This window comes from Aphelocoma coerulescens, chromosome 8 (genome assembly GCF_041296385.1).
Source record: "Aphelocoma coerulescens isolate FSJ_1873_10779 chromosome 8, UR_Acoe_1.0, whole genome shotgun sequence".
Lineage (NCBI taxonomy): Eukaryota > Metazoa > Chordata > Aves > Passeriformes > Corvidae > Aphelocoma > Aphelocoma coerulescens.
The window spans coordinates 33,197,578-33,221,530 of NC_091022.1; the positions used below are offsets into that span (position 1 = coordinate 33,197,578).

A 23,953-nucleotide genomic window follows, 5' to 3' on the forward strand; every position below is an offset into this window, starting at 1 on the left:
AATGCACAGTAACTAACATGCATTTGGTCAGCAATATATTACTCAACTCCAATAAAATGTTACTTCTAGTTTGATAACTACTAGTTTCACCAGGTTTTTTCCTGGTGTTTGGTCAACAATGACACGTGCCAGCGACTAGAATAGGTACAGCTTTTAAAGAGAATAGTGCTTTTATTAGCAAGCTGTTGGAGCTGCATGTGCAGGCGCTGCTCCCCTCTACTGCAGCACATCAGTCAGTTCAAGTAATTCAAAGTATTGCTAGAAAAGGCTTCAGCAACACTAATGCCTCCCCGTACTCAAGGTGCTAATTGAATGCTCAAAGATGCAAGTGCACAAGACAATGAACTAGGCTGCTAACAAATGCACGGGGTGTAGTAGGACTGAAAGAGGTTCATCCCAGTTATGTTTCTCTAAAAAATCACGTTAAGATTTTGATGCTTCTGCCCATCTATTCCGGGTAGGATTATAAAAAAAAACCAAACAAACCCAACACAAGTTCCTGCACAACTGATCTATCCCTTTCAGAAGCAGCAACTTCTTGAACATATATAAAAGCCTAATGTTTTCAAGGTTAACAGTCTTAATTTTGCAAAGAATCCAAATAAATGTTTGAAATGTACTGCTATTTAGTGGTAGCCAATTTAATTTTACTTAGAAGATTTTTTAGGTAAACTTAAGGTATATTTTAAGCCACATGTAATATTCCTTATGCGGACACAGCCTAATAATCCTAGTAATGTAAAATAATACATTACTACTGTAAAACACAAATGTGTTGAAGCAGTCTAATAAGTCAAAAGGTTGACATTAATAGAAAAACAACTATTTCAGTAAGTCTCGTACCAGGTTTACTGGCATGCTGGGGTTTTTTCCTCTTTGAAAGATTCAGGTATAACTTATTTCTTATAAGATCATGCACACATAAATTGCAATTATAATAAAATACACTTATGATTCCTCTCCTGTGTAATAAATCATACTAAATGGTAGCTGCCTTTGAAATATGTTTCATGTGCCAGTATAAGTCTTTATGGACTGCCATTATGCTGTTAATACTGGCTCATGACTTGCAAAAAATGGAAGGGTGAAGAGAGAAGTGGTAGATGAGACAAACAAGTCACCTCGTCACTTAAGTGTCCTTTTCTTTACACAGCTGCAAGGGCACAGATCTTAATGTGCAAGTCAGTTTCCTACTCACATTTAGTCCAAGTTTCAAAAGTGACTATCGCTGACTTACAGTGAAGCTGAGGGCATTCAGCACTGCTCACAGACCAAGTGCCACTGCTGCAAGTCTTACCAAAGGACAGAATAAAGGAAGAGGAGGTAAAAAACACAACACAGTGAAAGGCAAGGGTTTAAGGTCTCAAGCAGACCAAACTATGTGCTATTTAGTTTGACCCGTCATTCAGACTCCTTTGCTTCCCAAGCAGTCCAGGTCATGCGCACTACATAAAGAGAATTGCCCAGGAATCCTGAGGTCAGTGACAGTTCAGTGGAAAAGGCTGACCGTTTTTCTACTGTGGTTAAAAGACCCTAAATCAAACTCTAAGAATGAAATTATTATCACTGCATTCTCCTACTTAGTCATGTATCTGAAGAAGTATGATATACTCCATGTCATAGCCACAGGACAAAGTGAATGACAACACATCATACTTGCAGATGACTATCAGCCAAAAACTACAATATTTTTCCCTGATGGGGACTGTACAATTAACATGCTGTCCACGTTCACTTAACATTAGACAAAACATCACCAGCATGATATAATCAAATGTCAAAGGTCCACACCTAACATTCTCCTAACATTAGCGATGGCACAGGCTATTAGGCAGGTATTGAAATATACCAGTTGTCAAACAACTACCCTAAGAAAGGGAACTGAAAATGTATACAGTTAATGTATTACAAGCAAATTATCCCTGAACTGCAATTCTGCCATGCGATCAAAATCACCAATAGCTAGTGGAAGTTTTACAGTTCTCTGAACAACAAACAAAACATTCCCAGCAGTTTGGGTCACGTACAGAGCTTCATTACCGTTTCCATCTCAATGCGCTTATTAGCTGTTCCCCCAAATTCCTCTTTGGAGCTGAAATTGTCTGCTCTTTTTTTCCCAGCTTCCATTTCTTATTCTTGCTCTGGGACTAATGCAGCAACAAGTTTCATGGAATATCCAAGCAAAGACACAGCTACCAAGATGCTTCTGAAATGGTATGATGTGTGGGAAGAGTACTTCTCTGCAAACTGAACTATTCCACAAGACTTTTTTTTCCCAAGTGAGGTTGGGCCCAGGAGACTGGGTGAACTCTAGAACAAAGCAAGTTCTGTTCATTAGTTATGTTTGATGTAACTGTTTTGTTAAATATTTCCTTTCCCCAACATTCTGAAGTATTAATCCAGCTAGAAAGGGCTCTTCATCTTGAAACACACTCTCATGCTTTAGAAAAAAAAGCATCTAAAATAGAGTCTTTGACAATGCTTTACCCAGAAAAATGGATGTTTTGAAATAATCAGATGCTTCCTACCCAGGATCAGAAAACGCCAGAGTTTTCTGTTTCTAGGCTGCTTTACTCCAGCTGACGTAGAATGACAGATGACAGCTAATGATTTTTTTCTCCTAGCAGAGTCTCTAACCCCAAATACTTTATACCATTACATATCATTGCAACCTTTTCTACTTATTCTTATGCTGTAAAATGCTGCATGCAGATACCCTGCCAAGACCTTTTCTATAAATCATTAAAATAGCACTTTCATAATCTCAGAGGGAGGGTATTATCTTCAGCATCTACTATTAATAACCACAACACGGCACTGTTGCTACTGGGAAAAAAAGTGCAACTGTACATATTTTTTAGATATAAAAATGCCAGGTGGATGAAACAAGAGCTGTATTATTCTGGATTTTGTGTACATCATCTATCTGCTACTATTTTTATTTGTACAAATGCATTCAATTACTTTGAAAACAAGAGAACAGTCAGACTCACAACCTTATGAATAAACTAGTGTCTAATTCACAAAAGCCATGTTGAAACTGCAGTAATCAGAGCCTTAACCGCAATGCATAAATTCTGAAGATCTGTCTTTCTCTGTATATCAGGCCTTTTCTAATGGCTGTGTATTAAACCAAGAATGGTCAATGGTTGCCTGTATTTGTTTAATGAGCTGACTTTTTTTTTTGAAAGCTTAACATCAAAAATCCTAATGTAGCATGTTGGTACAATGTTCAATATAAAATGAACATAGGTATCATATGTCTCAAGTTGTTTCATAATTCCAATACTTGTCAGCCAGTATTACTTACACAAGTCTCAGAATAATAAGATCAGGTTCTATCCTTTCCCTCCCCTCCTCCCTGCATGGCCTTTTTAAACATTTAGAAATGCAGCTTGTGTCCTGAAGACAACGAAGCAGGCATCCAAATTTTAAAGACAATTACCTCTGTTTTATCTCCTCTTCTGGTTCTTCATGTCTCAGAGACTCTGTACCTGGTGTGCACTGCCCTGTTCCTGATGTAGTGCACATGTACTACGCTTCCACTTCAGCAGGAAGTGCCTGCTGAGCACATTCAGAAACTGGTGACCTCACTGTTACAATTAGGACCCCACTTTTAAGAGGAACTGTATTCCTGCAGGTAAACATAGGAATTTGAAAATAATCTTCACATAATTACAGAACGTACTGAGTTGGAAGGGACCAACCTCAAGGATCGAGTCCAACACCCAGCCCTGCATGGCACCATCCCCAAGAGTCATATCATGTGCCCAAGAGTATTGTCCAAATGCTTCTTGAACTCTGTCAGGCTTGGTGCTGCGACCACTTCCCTGGGGAGTCCATTCCAGTGCCCAACCACCCTCTGGGAAGAACCTTTTTCTAATATCCAACCTAAACCTCCCCTAACACAACTTCAGGCCATTCCCTCAGGCCCTGTCCATGGGCACCAGAGAAAAGAGATCAGTGTCTGTCCCTCCTCTTCCCCTCACAAGGAAGTTGTAGATGCAATGAAGTCGCCCCTCAGTCTCCTCCAAGCTGAACAGGACAAGTGATCTCAGTGGCTCTTCATATGGCTTCCCCTCAAGGCCCTTCACCATCTTTGTTGCCCTTCTTTGGATGCTCTCTAAGAGCTTAATATCCTTCTCATATTGTGATGACCAAAACTGTACACAATACTCAAGGTGAGGCCGACCCGGTGCAGAGCAGAGCGGTACAATCCCTTCCCTTAACCGGCTGGCGATGCTGGGCCTGATGCACCCCAGGACATGGGTGGCCCCCCTGGCTGCCAGGGCACTGCTGACTCATACTTCAACTTTCTGTCAACCAGGATTCCCAGGACCCTTTCCACGGCACTGCTTTCCAGGTTCTCATTCCCCAGTCTGTCCATACATCCAGGATTGCCCATCCCAAGTGCAGAATCTAGCACTTTCCCTTGTCGAACTTCATATGGTTGGTGACTGCACAGTCCTCTAGCATGTCTTCTGGTTTTTCAGACAACAACAACAAACCCCTCATCACTATTACTACAAAATTAAATGAGTCTGATACTGAAATCAAATGGAAGGCATAAAATAAATAAGATAACCTTTATCTCTAGAACCAGTTATGATTTATTGTTAAGGGGAAAGCAGACTATTAATACCCTTTCACAATTCATTTTTGGGACTAACAATTTATACCACTAAATCTTTATAGCACAAGGTTCAAATTCCACAAAACATTTACATCTTGTGGACTCTAACCTTTGCTAATTACTATAATTTTCTGCAAGATGGACGCTTGGTCCTACATGATTAGTTACTCCAAAATGTAGACAATTCATAGATTTTTCACAATTGTCTATTAAGCACTAAGAACATGTAATAATTTTAAATTGTCTTTTATTTCCTATTGATTTTTATACTCACAAGTATCCACTGGAAAACAACTACTATAACCTATTTAGAACCTTCCATTTAAAACTTTTGTAGCAAATTTAAAATTTCTTTTAGATGCAAACAGAATACTGGAAGTGGCATTACAAATTATATTTTCCTTCTATTGAAGTAGAAGCATTTCAGTAAGAACTTTGTAGCATTGGTCAGTTCAAAACCAGAGAAATTACATGAGACTATTCTGCAAGAGAAATATACACATAAAATTCTGCTTTTTAAAATAGCATTAAGAAATGACAAAAAAAAAATTGAAGTTGTAAGCCAGACATCCTGATTCACTCAAGATAAACTACTGTCTCTCACCCTTTGTTTTTCAATAGAATATACAAATATCCACACCCACAGTCCTTTATTTTGAGGGAAAAGGGGACACAAATCTATAAAGTATGGTCTTACAAAGTAGCACAAAGTCTCTGGAAAAATTGTTGCTAGTAATTAAATGCACAGCTTCCAGAAACTCTTAGCCCTACAGTCTATGAGAATCTGGCATGGGAACCACACCCAGCTATGATAGCTGATTACTAGAGGAGACAGAAAACCATCCAGAAAATATCCCTTTATAGCTTGGAGAATTAGTAAAATTTTAATCAGTTTCTTTAACAAGTCCTTGGATGCCATTATTGTACGACAAGCTGTTGCAACACGTTTTCTGTGGGTGTCATCACCATTCTCCTTGCATTCTGTATCTGAAATAAAACCATTCTTTTGCTTGGAGAGACTGAAAAACTGGAGGCAAAGCAAGACATTTTCTGCCCTAGTTCAGGTCTACGCCTCAGGCATCCCCTTTTGGTGCAAACCTGAGTGAGAGAAGTGCTAATGCCAAGCCCGGTGAGCTCTCTGCTCTGCCCCAGGCCTGGGCTCAGCACGGCCACGAGACGTCCTCCGTTAGCCGTCTATGGAAAGGCTCCGGAGCCGCGAGGACGCCTCAGCAGGGGCCGATCCCCTTCGGGAGCCCCGCCCAAGCCCCAGCTCGGCCGTGCCCTCGCCAGGCACAGCCCAGGCTCCTTCGCGTTCCTGCCCGAGGCCACGGAGCCGTCCGACCCTACTCAGCCCACGGGGCCCGTGGTCCTGCTCTACCCTGCCCGCAGCACCGGCCCAGCCCCAGCCCTGCTTCCCGGCCGCAGGCTACTCCAGCCCCGGGCTCCCGTTGACCTGCTGGCCTTGCTGGGCGCCATCCAACAGGCCCTGCCTGCCAGCCCAGTCCCGGCAGTCGTGGCCCAGCTCTCAAGGCAAACTTTGATCTGGCAGCAGGATGGTTACACAGAGAGTGACTAATTAATTTTTCTCAAAGAACAACGTAACAGAAGTTCAAGCATCTTTAACATTAGTAAAACATTTTCTCTCAAAAGAATACCCTCCACAGCAACTGAAGCGTGGTTTCACCCAAACACTGCTGAATACCAATAGATCATGTCTACAGACCAGTGTCTGGTAAATTACACTACATAAAGCTGCACAATTTAACATATGACATGTGCTAGTTCAAGGCATTTCCAAAGCTAGAAAATGTCTTCTTTTGCCTTTACAAAGGGCTTGCTTTGAACCAAGCACCCACAGTTTCAGCTGCCCAAATGCGTGACCAACTTTTGCACTTGGTTACTAGTATTCAGTATGGTATTAGAATACAAAAATAAAACCATTCAGACGGGGATTTGGTGAGTCATGACTGTTGCTGCTTTAACAGAGGTTAAAATTTATGTCTATTGAACACTGTACATAAGATGCATTATTATCAATGCCTGTCTTTCTGTACAGTCTCTGTACAGCATACTGTCTGGTATAATGAACAAAGCACCAGCTCTCCCTGTTTTTTTCTGAACCATTAGATAAACAGTGACAATTAAGAGTTTGTAAGGCTATATTAATTAGATCCAGTATTTTAACAGGCACATTTTCATTTATTTTGCCTTCACTTCTGAGACTTCTGCCACTTACTGTAGGATGCGCTCTGTAGTCTTAGCAGTGTCAACAATGGCTCTGCGTCTGGAACAGTGAATATATTCTCAAAATTATAATGCAGGCAGATGCAATTTAAAAATTTATTTGAGCAAATACAGTTGCTTAGAAATGGTCAGAAGCCACCCTTTAGTCCAAGATTTTTCACTTATTAATAAAAACAGACTTCCACTGTATTCTCTATTTTGTCTTCATTAAAAAAATCGTCTGGAATCAAAAGCTTGACTTTACACAGAGCCAAATGTGTTCTTAGACAAAAGAAGAGGACTGTGACTACTGATGCTTTCTGTTTCTATAGGCTTCTAACGGAACAACATATTATGCTAAGTTGGTCTGCATTCTTTGAGCCAGGTTCTATTCCTAAGACTGTTAGCAAAAAAATAATCCAATATTAGTAACAGGTTTTTATTCCTCAAAGGAACTTGTTGGCATTTCCAACATACACAATTAATGCGATATTGTTACACACTAATGCAGAAAACAATGTCTCCGTACATTTCGTTATTAGGTATTACAACCAAAAAAATTATTATTTGAATGGTGATCTGAAAACTATTTGAATAATTTTGGATGTAAGAGGACTAAGTCTGGAAAATTTCACGTTAGCTAGATATCTGTAAAAACTGATACACTGTGATTCCTAAACCTGTACACAGACTGACTTGCAATGCCACTATACCAAGCACTGTGCATTATGAGAAAAGTCTTTCTAGGAAACAACCTGTTTCTGCCGAAGCAGGTGTCAAGTTAGTGTCTAAAGCACAGAACTGGCTGATTCCCCCTCCATTTCAACAGAAAAATACACGATATGCTCAATGTATAAGACTAGGTTTATTATAACTAGTTTGCAGATTTTCCAGTTTGTGATGGGTAACCTAACCCTAATTTGGAACTTGTCTTCTACTGCTGTTGGTGTATCAATGTAGAACAAACAACTGAAAACTATAATCCTAGATGTAAATCCAAAGACACAGCGGCATAAATGGCAGTCTGAATGCTCAGTCTAGACTGAAATTATTATAGGACTAAAACCTATATTTTTAATATATATTTATATATATAAAATGATATCTATTAATCATTAGATGTGTATCAGCTATATGTGGAATTAATGAAGACGTGATTACAAAAGACAAAGCCCTCTGGGAACGTTTCTACCATGCTTCTTGTTCTTCAAAAGAAAGGGTATTCAGTGATAACCCAGCCCAATATCTGCTTCATTATAGGAATGGGCTATGGGCATTGGTAGCATCTTAAAAAGTGTTCAGGATCCAAAAGCTGGATCATACCCTCACTGTTTTCTAAGAGGGAAGAGATATTCTTACAGACTTTGCAGCAGCTCCAGAATATGACACACTTGTTATACATAAATGACATGAAAAGTGTGTTCCAGCTGCTGGAGGGAGAGGGAGGAAGGAAGGAGAAAATCGCAGCCCACTGTAGATGTGAATGTTTAATAGGAATGTTTAACACATGAATATTTAACAAACTGACAAGTAACTTGTGTAGAAAAAAACATCTCAAAGACACAGGCCAAAACAGGAGGCAAAATATGATTTGGGGTATTTAGAGAGATTCCCAGAATACGTATTAATCTTAGCAACACCGAGATGGCTTTTAGAGAGCTGTGAAAAATATGAGAAGATGGAAGCTATATGAGTAAGAATTTGGTTTACTCTGATGAAAGATCAGAAAATTCCTTCCCAGTCTCAGAAGTAGAACAAGTTTTACCTCCTTACAAAAAGTCACAAAAACTAGAATTTTACAGTCCTAGACTCAGCTTTATACAGTGCAGATGTACCTTAACATTTTGAGAGTAACAGTAAGCAATAAAATCATAATGTATATAGGAACTTGCTGACTAGAAGTTCTGGTACTATTTTCTCAGCTGAAAATGCTTAATATTAGGCCGAGATGCTTAAAAATTAATCTCTGGTTTAATCTCCAATTTATTCCTGGAAATTGATGTCTTATATTTGGTAAATATTAATGATCATGTAAATTGTAACTGGAAACCAGTTTCTGCTCTTATATGTGATGAGGTTGTAATATCCTCTGAAAACTGTGAAATCCTAGGAGCTGGGAGCAAAGTAAATTTTGAAAATTGAGCCTTTAGCATTACAGTTTTACTACTGAATCAACTCCAGTGCTTTTCGCTTAGGGTTATCTGGCACTGAAAAGTATAGTCAAGAAATATTATACTACTAATAAGTAACTACTACATTGTTATTATTACTGTTATTGTTGTTACATATTCCCATTAAAACTGCATTTTTTATTTTTTAAAGTGGCACACATTAATACCCAAGTTACTGACACTTTTCTCTGCAATGTATGAAGCCAGTTGCTAGTACACAGATACCAAACAGGTGTACTGAAAGCACATAAGCCTAACATTCAGCTATGAAGGTGCTGCTAACATGCTTTGCTACATGGAATTTATAGCAGTAAGGTTTCTGTGGCTAGTAACTGCTATTGGTGCCATGAAGAATTCTACTCTGCCTTTCCCAATGGTATTCTTAGCGAATGTCCTCAGAACACGTATTCTTGGAGCCAGTGCAGGTCACATCACTGTTTTTATAGCCTTTAGATACTGTGCTTAAATTATGACTGAGCCTACAGAATGCATTACCACAGGACACCTCATCTCATCTCTTGATACCTTGAGGGAATTGCATATCACATCAACAGAAATGTTATGGTGTGGAGTCTGAATCTGCCTTCTACGGTGAGCCACCACACCACAGTATTCATTCTGATGAATCTCTGGTTGATGCAAACAAAAAGTATTGCAAAACTGAAGTGTCAGGGTATAGAGGGAAGAATTCACAGTGCATGCTTATACCCTACTTTTTCCTTACATTCTGTTAATCCACTCATCTCTTTAAAGAAAGGAAAGTGAGGAGAAAGACATTATATCTGTACTATATTATGTATAAATGCTAAATACATGAATTTATTATCAGCACTCACTAAATATTTGAAATCTCTGGAGAAGCTAAAACACCCCAAACTATTAACTAGCAATTTTGCAGCAATTGTATCTTACCTACTGTTTGTTTCCATGCGTGTCTGTGAGCATACACAAATAGATTTTAAATTTTAATTGGAAGGATTTTCTTCACTGTGACTCTGAAATGCAAGATTCTAACACTCCAGGGTGACATGTGTCCAAGTTATTGCATTGTTATTATTGCATAATAACATTTTTTGTCACCTATATTTAGCTAGCAGACTACATCTTCCTTTCCAGTTGGGCAGAAGTGACTGTTCTGCTAGGAGAGCAATCCCTTAGTAATAGGGAGATCTTCATGGAATTCTTCTGGCTAAAAAGTAAGCAGACCATGTTCAAGGATTCAAGGATAAGTGCTATTTCCATTATCTGTGATCTCCAATGTTCCAGGTCCTGTAATCTGTTTCCTTCTGTATTGTCAATGTCCTTCAACCCTCATTTCCTAGTTCACATTCTTAAATAATTCTCCATCCTGAATCCCAAATTATTCTCCCTTCTCTTCCTAACCACATTTTTATTGCCATTCTGCTGCCATATATGAAACAGGACTGCTCCTGAATGACAGGTTTTCATTCTGTTCACCCTTAGAGATAAAAATGTTTTGTACATTTTTTTATGTAGAGAGCTGGTCCAAAAATCAAAAGGCTGCCTAAGAAGGTAAGCAAAGACCAGTGAAATAAAGGGACTACTGCATACTAAATCTGCTTTCTATACCTTAGAATGCATAGCACTACTTAAATATCTCAGTGAGCAGTAGCATTTGTGTAGTCTCCTCTGAATTGGTGTCATTTACACTGCACCATCAAAAACAAAAGCAGCCCTTCATGTCCCCTAAAACATTTTGCCAGTCAAGAGTCAATCTGTTTGGAAGCCTATCATAGAAAATAACTGTGAAGAGTGAAATCAACATTCCAACAATATTGTATATTATGTGAGGTAACCAGAAACTAATTCGAAAAGAAAGAGATGTTTTGTAGAAACAACCCTGTGTTGACAGAGAGATTAATAAAAGGAAATGTCAAAAAAGGAATGTTTATAAGAAGAAAAATACTCATTTTGATATACACTCCTTTCCTGGGTGCAATTCAGCATTATGAATTTGAAAGCTGATGTTCTAAATCTTGCAAATATATTTTAACTTGCTCAGTTAAAAAGACAGGTATCTCTATAGGTTCCACAGGAAAGGGCTCAAGTTAAGTCTTTACTGTAAGTCGAATGAGACTTGAACTAGTCTGAAATAATGGTTCAGAAACTTCATCATTCTCTGCTGCTTCTAAATTGTATCTTCTCATTTGTCTTTCTATATGACAGATGGAGTTCTTAAAGAGCAATCTAAATTTGTGTGGCAATTACTACAGAAATTCCAAGAAAAGCTGCAAACATTTGCACTAAAAATAGCAAGAAATCTTGAATTTCTTTCGTGTTTTAAGCAGCAGACCTTATGCTAGAGAAACTGATGCCAAAGATAAGTATACAATGTTTCTTGACTGCCCTTTTACTATTTTCTGGAAGGTTTTCTCTACAGTAGCAACCCAATTTGGGCTCGCCTAAGGTGAAGAGACAGATCCTTTTATTCAGGACTTTCCTTGGCCTCTTAGCCAGAACATCCTCATACGGGAACCACTCTGTTGAGATTTTTACAGCAGTAGAGCTCTTCCGAGTGTTTGTCTATTTAGATTCCCCAATCACCTCAACAAGACTTATGTTATTGCTAAGAAAATATGCGGTCTGTGCGATAGTGTTTATTTTTTTTATGAGCGCTGCTCCTAGGATGGCAGGACTGTGGGGTTTTTTGTTTGGTTGGGTTTTAAAATAGGACTGATCAAATGTTTTAGAATGCTAATGTTTTTGGCTTCCCAGACTTGGTTCCCTGTCAATGAAGCAATAGCAGTATTTGTTCTTCAGCTTAAAAGACACAATACCAGATGTCCATCTAAACTGCAATTAATGGGGCTTGATTAATGATTATGTGGAACAAAAAATCTGGAGGGGAAAAAAGGAAGGAATGAAAAAAAAACAGAATGGAAAGCAAGTAGAAATGGAAACAATCAGGTAAGCAAGGGAAACAGGAACAAGATGATGCAGAAGGGTAAATTGAAGAACAAACTGTAGCATAATTGCAGGAGAGTTTATAAGACTGATCAGGTATCCAAGTACAGCAGCAGATTATCCATGTGTCCTTCACTAAAGACAAGTCCACCACAAGTTGTATTTAGTAGGCAACCTCAAGGCATTAAGTTAAAATTGGACTTCAGTTATCCTGACAGCTGCGAAATGGAATAAACTATTCAAAAAATCAATTTCTGAATCAAAACTTTGAATCTAAAGCACAGAAATTTCATAATTAGGAAGTGTGTGAACTGAAAGAAGTTCAAATCCTAGCATGTTTTCAAGATACAATTCATATTAAGATTTACAAGTAATTGTTTCTTGAATCTTAACCATCAGCAATAATTTCTTTTAATGCACCTAAACGTTTTCTGACTAACAGTACACTCCCATCCATTGAATCCATTCAAGTCAAACATAACTGTAGTAAACTGTGCATAAATGAGAATTTGATAGTTACAATATGTTATTACTTGATTTTGATTTCTGGATAATACACTAATGAAATGATTCCTGAATGCTTACAACAAAGACAAAACCATAAAGATAATGAGCATGTACTGGTAAAATGCAGAATCAGATGATAGTACATATATATCCTGAATGCTTTAGGAAATGCAATAAGGAACTTGACTGAAGGAAAATTACCTGAAACACAACCATGTCTTTTCCTATTATTAATAGACAAAATGAAGGGTAACAAATGGGTTTTCTTCTTAGAGTACCTTTTGTGAGAGATCTCAATCACTAAACCTAATCAAAGCTTCTATAAAAATGGAAAGGATTAATATAGATTAAATGGGACAAGTTGGGTATACTAGGACACAGAAGACTGACTTTCTAATGTCACGTGCCAGAAGACTGTTCCAAATTACTGTTCTATTCTAAGGATGGAAGCCTTTGCTTTTCAGTCCCAGGCTTTTTTAGACATACCAATAACTATCCTCAGTCTCTCTTCCTGCTTCACTACAGACTAGGAAAAAAAGTAAAAAACTGCTTGAGTTGTGGATTACTATCCTCAAAAATCTCAAAACAGGAAAAGTAAATCAGTTTGCCAGTGACTCTATAGTCTTGCAAAACACTTCAATGGGTTTGCTGATTATTTTATGCCAAGACATGTTCCCCCTTGCCCTCACTGTGATTTGGATACCTACCCTGCTAAGTCCTACTTTGTTATGCAGCTTGTGCTGGAACACTGAAGCAGCTATGCGTCTTCACAGAACACATAAAAGCCATCATTCAGACTTAAGAAAAAGAAAAAAAAGATGGCAGTGGATTGGCCCCCCACTCTTTAAATACTTCCCACCCACAAGAGAATTCAAGCAAAAATCTGTCCCACAGTGCACATTCCATCCTACTGGTATTCCCAGAATAGAAGTGTTTCAATTGTTTGGCATGGTGCATCACCAGGAACAAATACATCAAGCCAACCAGAGCTTGATCATTAGGTGTTATTTTGTCACCGTATCAATACAATTACATTTACAACTGCTTTGAGTGCTACTGGGAAATGGTCCTGAAGCATGAACAACTTCTCACACATTATGCAAGTTTCCCATCTTGAGCAACACACAAGTCATTAAAATCTAACAAACAAGAGGCTTCCTTTACCAAATAAACATTTCCTCATCTTTTTCTAATGTGATAGTACACGGCAACATTCTTCTTACTCAGTATTTCCAGAGGAAGACTTTCTCATGGCCAAAATGTTTCTTTTATTACAGATTCAGCACATTAACTCATCAGAAGATTTGGAAAAGATTTGCAAACAACTTTCAGCTGTATAGAAAATCTGCTGCAAAGTGCTTTCTACCTAGTTCTATGAAAGCTGCAAAACAAATGAACAAAATCAGTTCCAACAACTTCCTGATCAATGTTTATCACTACTGAGGTTTTGCCAAAGAAAATGGCAGGTTTCCTACAGGGGTCCATCATGCATTACAGAGGATTCACAGCTGGAAGTCAAGTACAGACTCCTCCTGAGAGAAGTCTTGTGTTCTAAATACAATTATATTTTGGCAATCAGCAATTACCCTTAAAAAAAAGTTCTGATGGTGAAATACACTGCAAATGTAACACAGAAAAAAGCTTCAAATTCCTTGCCTTTTGCTCATATTTATTTAGGTGTAGATCAGATCTGTAGAATTGAAACCAACAGAGTGAGAATGGGGAGGAAAAAATCATAAAATTCCTCTAAAACAGAGGACAACACTGAAGGAAGATGCGATAAACTAAAACTGTATTTTGTAACAAAAAGACGGATTGATAGAACAGAGACGGATAATAATGAAAGACAAAGCACATACTCCAGATGCCAGATGCACAATGTCAAAATAGATGCCTGTAATGACAACAGCTCTTGTACAAGAACTTGACATCTGTACTAATAATTCGCATAAATTTTCTTTATCCTTGCAGGCATGCAACCTCACAATTACTTAGAAGCTATATTAGTAACATTAGCAGCATTTGGTTGAGGGATTGTGTCAAATGGGCAGGAGGAAGCTGTGAGTAACCACAGTGTAACTTACCACAGCTTTTGTAGTACAGCCAAAGCAGCAGAGAAAGACAACATAATATGTAGTTGTCAACAAATGTAAACATAGCTCACAAAAATGTAAGTACATAATTTAATCTTCTAGTCAAATATTTATCTTTCATCCATCTTTGAAAAAGAAAAGGTAAGGACATGGGTGAAGAGCAAACCAATCCCAGCTGTAAGTGGAAATCATGTACAAGACCGTGTCCTACAGTGACAAAGCAAGGGAAAGCAGACACATATGGCTTTGCCCTTCATTACACTAATCATGACTGATATAAAAGTTAAAATACTGTAACATCAGGAAAACATGTTTTAAGATACTGCCCAGCTATCCCAAGGGTCTGCATGAGAGGATGAACAGACAGGCCAAGACAGCACAAGCATGTTTCAAAGGTCCAGAAATGCACCGCTATACAGACTACAGTCCTATCCTTCCACAAGTGCTCCAGAAAGGCTCTTGGGTTCACACACTGAGAACAGAATCCACTTCCTATTTCAGTTTCTTTTGTTATGCAGGCTACAAGCAGAATTTTACCCATTAACAAGAGAATCTTTCCAAATACATTGCAGTCTGTATTAAGGACCACTGCCATTCAGTTGCCCTTGTTTAGTTGGGCAACTATGACTTATTATTTTAAAAGCAAAATCAATACAGGCAAATTCAATACTTTAAAGCAAATTCACTGCGGGATGCCTTTTAAAGATAATTATGAATATTTGGTAGAGACACAAAACTATGATAATTTGCCTTAAAGTATGACAGAAAATGGTTAGAGACAACATAGTTTAGCACAAGCCCATTAGGACTAGTCAAATCTAAAAAACTTTCATTCCCATGTTGAGTGTAATATTATCATTAACTGATCCCACTAACTGTGGGATCCCACTAACTGACCCAACAGCTTAAAACAAGTCAAAAAACAGGTGACAAAAAATACATTAATTGACCATCCACATCCCCCAGAAGTCAGTCTGTGGGGAAAAAAAGAAACACTTCCCCAGATTGTTCCTTTACCATGCCATTCTTTCTTAACATATTTTTCTTATACTTTTGAGTGAGAGCATAAATAAACAACATTTGTAGGTTTACTCATATATCTTCTTCTGGCAGTGGTTACAGTGTACATAACAGGGAAGAGTCTTGGAACAAAGCTCTTGGCAGTTGGGGGGGGTTTATGTTTTTCTGCTTGCAGAGCCACATTTCCAGGTGTACTAAAAAACTTCATTGATAGTCGTTGGCTCAGAATTCTAGTGGGCTTGTTTGTTTATTTGTTTACCATCCTGTTACAGATTCACTTGATTTGGGATAACTTTCACTTTGTTAAGAAACTTTCACTGAACTTTCACTTTGTTGAGAAACTTTCACTGATTTATCTTCCTATTCTGTTTGTCAGTATCCCAAACCACTCATTCACTACCTACAGATTTTTGATTTCCTCAGTTGAAAGGAAAACCTTTCATTATAAAAGGATTAGAAGAAAAAGCCAAGTTTCCAGTATCTGAGCTCTCTTTATATCTTCTCTACAATTCCAAAATAAACTTCCAGACAGCTGCCAAGATAGTTGTTTTTCCTCAGACTGGAGACCAAAATGGTGGCTAACCTCAAGCTTGTGGACTGGTGTTACATGGCTCTTGCCACAACACTTGGTCATTTGTGAAGAGCCCATCAGCATAAGTTAGCAAGGATCTGCTCTGCATGAACTGCATAACTAGAAATATGATATAATGTAACATTATGTTACTTGCTTTCCAAATGAAAATATGTACTCCTAGTTACAATTCTGTTAGCAATACTTTCTCTAGGTGTAGCAGGGACCTGCACAGATACCAGAAAAATACTAACAAGGAAATATATATGTACATACTATATACATATTTACTGAAATACACACATACATATATATATACGTATGAAAGCACTCTGTTATCTCACAAATCCTACTCAAACCTTTAAATTACTTATGGGGATAAATATTACAAGAGTTCAAGAGTATCGGTCACAGGGCACATCATTTCCCTGTTTACAGCAGTTGCCTAGATGCTAGCACAGATATTGCATTGTACTGAAACCAACAAAAAGGCGTATTCACAGATACAGCTTATTGTCTTTTGTCAGACAGAGTAAAGCAACAGCATAGGAATTACTTATCATTCTCTCAGGGTGGGGGGGCGAACCTAAAAATAACTACTGTATTTTGCTACACTTAGCTAGGTTTTAGCAACCTGATCATATCCAACAAATTATAACTCTTGTAGAAAAATATCAGTGATGAAAAAAACAGTTAATTTTAATGTAATATCCACTACAAATAATCTTATATAATAAATACCAGAGGTATTATTCCGCATGTTCATTTATTTCAAAGTACACTGATTATAAAGGACACTAATTCAGCTACCAAATTTCACAGCACATCAGCTTGTACAAGTCTAGATGATCTGCATGCAATAGACACTCACTTTCTCCTAAACACAATCAGCTGTGCAAAAGAGGTAATTATGTGGTATCCCAGTCCACTCATGTTAGAGCTCCCCTTTCTGGTGAAATATACTCCTAAGGTACAAATGGGTTCCCACCCTTATCACATCAGAAGTACACACTAAATCATATATTTTAACAGATATGGGTTAAAAACAGGTACACGCATGGGACTTCCTGCTGAAGAAGTAAGCCACCAAACATCTTTTGGGAACTCTAATCAGTGGTCCACTTAAGGGAGAGGATAGCTTTAGGCAAAACTTCCTTGTCTTGGCACATGTCAGAGGTCAATCAAAGGCACCATTCCAGGTTTTAGTAAAACAGAAGACCTTTGACTTCAAAGTGACTGTTCAACAGAGTACCTTCAAGGAGTATAGTCACTTGCTGCAGCTCTCTTCATCACAGTCTAGGAGGGAAAGGATGACTTCATTTATATGGAATGAGGCTGGAAAAATGCTAATATCCCTTAGTTACAAGGAACAGTCAGATGTATCCCATCTCTGCCTGTGACAAGTTCCCCATAACTTGTACAGGCATGTGTACAGCACTGAACTTCTACATCAGCAGTAGGCTCTGTGGGATTGTCCCACAAGCGAGAGAGAGTCCTTCCTGGCTACTTTTCCTTCTGGGTGCTTATAGCAGCCCAGCTGCTATGAAGTGCCACAGCAGATTCATGTGATAAGAAAAAAACCCCCACCCTTGATTTTTGATATGGATTGGAGCTCTATTATTTGGAATTACAGGTATAAAGCTATTTATATCTATACCTGGAGAGAACTGAATTCCAGAGACTGAAATTCCAGTATCATAAAAGCTTGGTACCAACAAATTTAGACCGAACAATATGAAAAAAAAAAAAAAAAAAAAAAAAAAAAAAGCAGGAACATTCACATAAAGTTTAAGTTGCACAGGTCTTTTGTCCAAAATTATACTCAGTCACTGTTGGGATCTGTTGCCTAAGAACACTTAGGTATCTAAGACATCCATCTAACTCTAACAGCTGCCAGGTGTTTATTTCCTGTCATCCTAGCAAAAATAAAACACAGGTTTACATATATAACTTATTTTTTTTCCCTGTAGTTACTTATTAGACTTGTCACCACTTTCCCACAACACCTTCAAGGACTTTGAATCCTGTGTATCACACCACCTCCCAAGTAAGTGCTCACAGAAAATAAAGTTGGAAAGAACTTTGAAAGGTTATTCTGTTAGTCTTCTTCCAGGATTTCTTGCATACTTCTTCACTGTTTCCTCAACCTCTGACTGAAACACCTTCTTCAAAGTCCCAATTAATCAGTACAAGTTCAGAAGGAAAAGACCACATATGGAAATCTAAATGTCCAGGTTCACATATATATTGTACAGTGCACAGCCATCACATTTTCCTTAGCCTTCACTGTAACAAAGATAGATTGTTAACAAATTTGGGTATTTATCTTCACTGTATTAAACAAATCAGAGTAGTATCCCATAAAACACATCTTGTTCCTAACCTCCCAGGAAAGCTTTTACGTTTATGTGCTTTAATAGTCCTAAGTTAACGTAATTTACACTATCCTGCTAGATGCTTCTGTACTGTTTTATTAGACTAATAGACATTAATGACACACTGCCTCCCTGACATAATACCCAGATGCTAGGGAAACACATTAGCAGATTTTGTAAATCTGACTGCCTCTGAGCCAGATACTAGCAACAGGAAACACAAATAAACACAGTTAAGCAACTGTGAATGGGATGTGCTTTTACATTTCAGGAGTGAATGCAGAGCAAACAGATTTTCTCATATCCAAGTGAAGATCAGTTACTGAATTTACTAAATCACCTCCACATTTCTGTGTGTTTAACAGCATTTTTTCTTCTGACCAGATGATCATGTCCAATTTATTTTATTTTTTCTTGTTTTGTAACAACTAATTAGCCTGTGCAGAATGAGATATTTATGACTCTAATATAAGGATGCAGCATAGAGAAATACAGGCTTGGTAGGACAGGAGAGACTCTGAGAAGCAGAGATGCAAGACTGGATGATAATATAGTATACAGGTTTGGGATGGTAGTAGAGAGAACTTCCCCTCAACTGTGTACTAGTATCCTTCTTGTTAAAAGATATAACAAAGTTTAATTAGTCAACAAGAAGCCTAGCCTATTAAACTCTTTCTAGATAATGTTCAGTGACAGTTACACACAACCCACTCAACAGCGTATAACATTAATCTCCTAACTTACAGATGTTCTGATTATATCATCCTTGTTCGTGGCTGAGCAATACCTTACTACCAAGAATGGCTCAGCTTAAGTCAATAAGCTAAAAGATGTACAACACTCAAGTGCTAAAGGATAACAAATGGATAACCTGGATGCTTTCAGATACTCTAGAATCTTAATTGGACTGGAAAATGCAGTAATTAATTTGGCTCGAGAAATATGAAGAAGTACTAGACCACTAGATGAGCAAAAATTGTATTACCTAAATCCTGCCAGTTTTGTTGACCATTCACTTACTGACCAAACCATCTCTGATATGCAGTACTTTTCATATTTTCATAGAACCACAATATGATTTGGCTTGGAAGGGACCTTAAAGCTCATCTCATTCCAACCCCACGCCATGGGCACAGACACCTTCCACTAGACCAGGTTACTCAGAGTCCCATTCAACCTGGCCTTGGACACTTCCAGGGATGGTGCAGCCATAGCTTCTATGGGCAACTTCTTTCAGCATCTAATCACCCTTGTGATAAAAAATTTCTTCCTTACATCCAACCTAAATCCTCTTTCAGTTAAAAACCATGGCCCCTTGTCCTGTTAATAGAAACCTTGGGGGAAACAAAAAGAAAAAAAAAAAAAAAAAAAAGAAAAAAAAAAAAAAGAGGGTAAAAAAAAAAAGTCTTTATCTTTCTTACAAACCCCCTTTACCTCTTTATATATATCAAAAAGCTGAACAATCTCAACTCTTTTAGTCTTTCCTCATAGGAGAGGTGCTCCAGCGTGCTAATCATCTTCATGGCCCTCCTATGGACCTGCTCCAACAGATCCCTGTCTTGCTTGTGTTCAGAATGCTGGAGACAGATGCAGTACCTTCAGGTGGGATCTCACCACAGTGGAGTAGAGGGACAGAATTACCTCCCTCAACCTGGTGTCCCACTTCTTTTGATGTAGCCCAGGACACAACTGGCTTTCTGGGTTGCAAGTGCGCATTGCCAGGTCATGGCCAATTTTTCATCCACCAGTACCCCAAGTCCTTCTTCTGCAGCATTGCTCTCAAACCCTTCATCTCCCAGCTTGTGCTGATAATGGAGATCGCCTGACCCAAGTGTAGGACCTTGCACTTGGCCTTGCTTGACTTCAAGCAGCTTGCAGCTCTTCAAGCCTGTCATGGCCCATCTGAATGGCATCCCTTCCTTTTAGTGTATCAACTGAACCACTCACCTTGGTGTCATCTGCAATTGTGCTGAGGGTACACTCGATCTCATTTATTTTGTGGATGTACATACCAAATAGCATTGGTTTCAGTACAAACACCACTCATTACTGGTTCCCACTTGGATACTGAACTGACTGTAACTCTTGGGACAAGGATGTTGTGGAGGACCACAGAACCAGATAAAAAAATGAAGCGGCATGCTAAGAGAGAAAGTTTTCACTCAAAAAGACCTGTCTGCAGTAAAAAAAACCCATAGAAAATATTACAAAGTGTTGCTTTTTAAATTATTTCTTTGTTTCTCTGCCCAGCCTCCCAAATTTATTCCATAGTGAATTGTTTTATGTAAAACTAGGATGTTGGCAAAATCAGGTATGTCTGAAGCTCTGTAACTACGTTCAGTAGATCTGCTCAAAGAGTAAATGATCTATCCCGCCTAAAACATGCACTGCAAAGCCTAGACGAAGCGGACCAAATTTATGTCAAAGAAAGGCTTAAGCCATTTGAATCTGCGATTCACATATTTCCCATACTTCTGAGTATATTAAAATATTTAAAAAGTGTTAAACTGAGTTTCATTTTTGACGTGAACCTACCCCACTGGTATGAAATTTGAACCTCAGAAGGCAAAATGAATTACATACCACATGCACAAGGATTTACCAGCAGGAGCTAAGGAAGCTATATCTGCAATAGTGTCACAGGCAATAGCTTCCACATCATATGACACTGCTGTGGCTAAATAGCCCATTTTCCTCAGATTGAGGATGTCCTTCCTGCATGGTACATATGTGTAACTGGAGGAAATTAAGAATGGCAAATGCAGGCCAAGTGACAAGAATGACATCTTGATAGAAGTTACACAGTTCCTCAAAAACTCTCCCAAGTGAAACAGAACTTCCCCAGCTTGGGAACATAAACAAATAGAATTCTTCTTAGGAGAAACTTAACATGATCAGTTCACAGCAGTAACTAGGAAATCATAAGACTCAAATTTTGGTTGCATCCACTACTGGCAAAAAAATCATAGGCAAGTAGTTCTTCCTAGAGAAGATCTAAACATGGAGATATAAAAAAGTTAGATGAATTTGAGTTGGGAGTAATAAAATTGGGCACTTCATAACCTTCTCAATGTTTCTTAAAATAGTGATTAAAAGGTTTTTTTAAAGATGTCATCATCCCTTTGGCCTTCAGTGTCCATTTGTAAGGTAAAACTGAACTGCAGTTCACTGCTATAGGAAATTGTTTATGGGACAATCACTGATTCTACAATGAAGTAAAAAATAATTTCAACATTCATTTCAACAGTCACATGACAGCATTTAATATTGCAGTCACATGAAAGAAAAGTACTACTTCACTTAAAAAATAAAGACCACACTCATAAACCATGCACTGGAGTAATCTCTTCAAAAGAATCAGACTGATGCCACGAGTTAAAAAACTTTGAGAAGAATTTGCCTTTGTCATTTATAAATGCTGTGAGGAATTCTTGAGATTCCAAAGAGGGAAGTTTAGGACATCTATACCTCTGAAAAATATACGTGCCAGCTAATAAATAACCAGTTGCTGGCAAAGACAGCAAAGTCAAGAAGATAATTATTACAACATCCTAATTTAAAAGGAAAACCGTATTATCTATGCTCAATTTGAAAATGCTGCACTTTCTGTTTTATAAGTCCTTAACATTATGGGATCTAATAAGGGAAAAAACCTTGCTTCCCAACACAAGAATAGAGTAATTGCTCAAGACTTTTACAAATGTAGTAACACAATAAACATTACCCCTATTAATATCCATACATGTAGATAAACTAAAAGGAAGTAAATGCACTGTTGGAACAGCTCAAATAGCAAAAATTCTACAATTCTTCAGAATATTGCCTTCCTCCCTAAAGCTGAATAAAAAGATTCACCCTTTCTTACCCATGTAACATGCTTTCAAAATGAAGTTTAAAAAATTACTGAAATATGACAGTAAAACACTTGGTAGCTCCCACCATGACTTTACCACTTTACAAATGGCAATTGAGGAAGCATATGTAGCACTTACTGAACTCTATTTGGAAGCTATTTTTCCCTTCCTGAATACTGTGTTCCTGCTCTTCCTTCAGAATAATACTTCCACTCTTGCTACCATCAGTGCTGAATATCTATGATCCTAGGCCTACACTCTCTCTGCAGTAACCTGCAAAACCATTTGAATTCCATAGGAGTAGAAAAAGGTTCTCTCGGAAGTTAAATTATTTCAGACTCACCGATTTTGATTTCACGTTTGCTTTGTGGCTTGTCTTCCCTCTCTAAAGGCTTTTTTTTTTTTCTTCCCTTTTTCGAAGGAAGCCAAGCCATCTTTCCTTTAGTCAGATCAAGGTTCAGACCATGGCAGTGAATTAAAAACCAGATTTTTCCAAGGTGTAAACATATCGCATAGCATGCCTGTGCCACTGAGGCAAAGGCTGCTTTAACCAAGCCACGTTTACCCTTTTCTGTAATTCGGCTCATTGCTGGAGGCCTTCAGGGCTCCCGGAGAAGCAGACTTGTTCTAAGAGGGTTTGCTCATTCTGCACGTTTGTTTTGCCATGGAAATCTCGCGCACACTGGAAGAGGAAATCGGCTTTGTAGCGACACCTTCAAACAGGCTAAGCAGCTTTGCAAACCCCATGTCCCCCATCGCAAATACATCGCCTTCCAAGGAGCAATTAAAGCAGAGCCCAAACACCCAGATGAAGTTCTGCCCCCGGTGACCTTCCCGCGGCGCCGGCTGGCAGGACCAGCGGGAAGCTCCCGCTGCACGCGCCCCAAACACCAGCAGCCCACAGGTACCACATCTCAGCGGGCTCCGCCCCCGCACACCGCTCCGGGCACCCCACGGCCCCCGGCCCCGCACAACGCTTCAGGCACCCCACAGTCGGCTCGGCTCGACTCGCGCACCTGCCGCCTGGCCCCTCTCTGCCCCAGAACACGGACAAAGCGGCTACAACGCACCTGCTCCCGCGGCGGGGGCGGCGGCGGAAGCTCCAGGTCTACCCGCCCCCATCTCTGCGCCCACCGGCTCTTTCCCTGAACCGATCGTCCTGCTTGCTCCAGGCCGGGCGAGGTGCTCCGGCGTCCCGGGGTCTACCTCCGACACGGGAGACCCTGCGCCCACCGCGCCCCCACATTCGTCAAGGGAAACAAACTCCGTCTGCCTCTGGCCGCCGCCGCCCGCCGGGCGGATCCGCACTGTAAACAGGCCGGAGGGCAGTGCAGGCGGCAGCGGCCCCCGCCCCAGCACCGGCGCTCGCCCCGCCGTGCCCCGCGCTCACCGTAGAGATGTGCGGAGGCTTCGCCCTTCCTCGCCATCGTCTCCCGGTGCCCTCCGCGCCGGCACCGCCGGGGCACAGCCAGGGGCTCGGCGCCTCCGCCCGCCGCTCAGCGCGTTCTTTGTTGCCGTGAAGGCATGAGAGGCAGCGGCGGCCGGGCAGTCTCCAGCTCCGCTCTGCCGCGGCCGCCCGCA

At 39.4% G+C, this 23,953-nt stretch overlaps 1 protein-coding gene across 1 annotated transcript in view; it reads right to left on the reverse strand.

Annotated features, from left to right (window-relative positions):
• Positions 1-23,953, reverse strand: part of SLC44A5 (solute carrier family 44 member 5) — a 71,523-nt gene extending 47,570 nt beyond the window's left edge. The window contains exon 1 of the mRNA XM_069023722.1: positions 23,763-23,953. Coding sequence (XP_068879823.1) covers positions 23,763-23,799 — 37 coding nt within the window. The 5' untranslated portion in view covers positions 23,800-23,953. The remainder of the gene's footprint in view (positions 1-23,762) is intronic.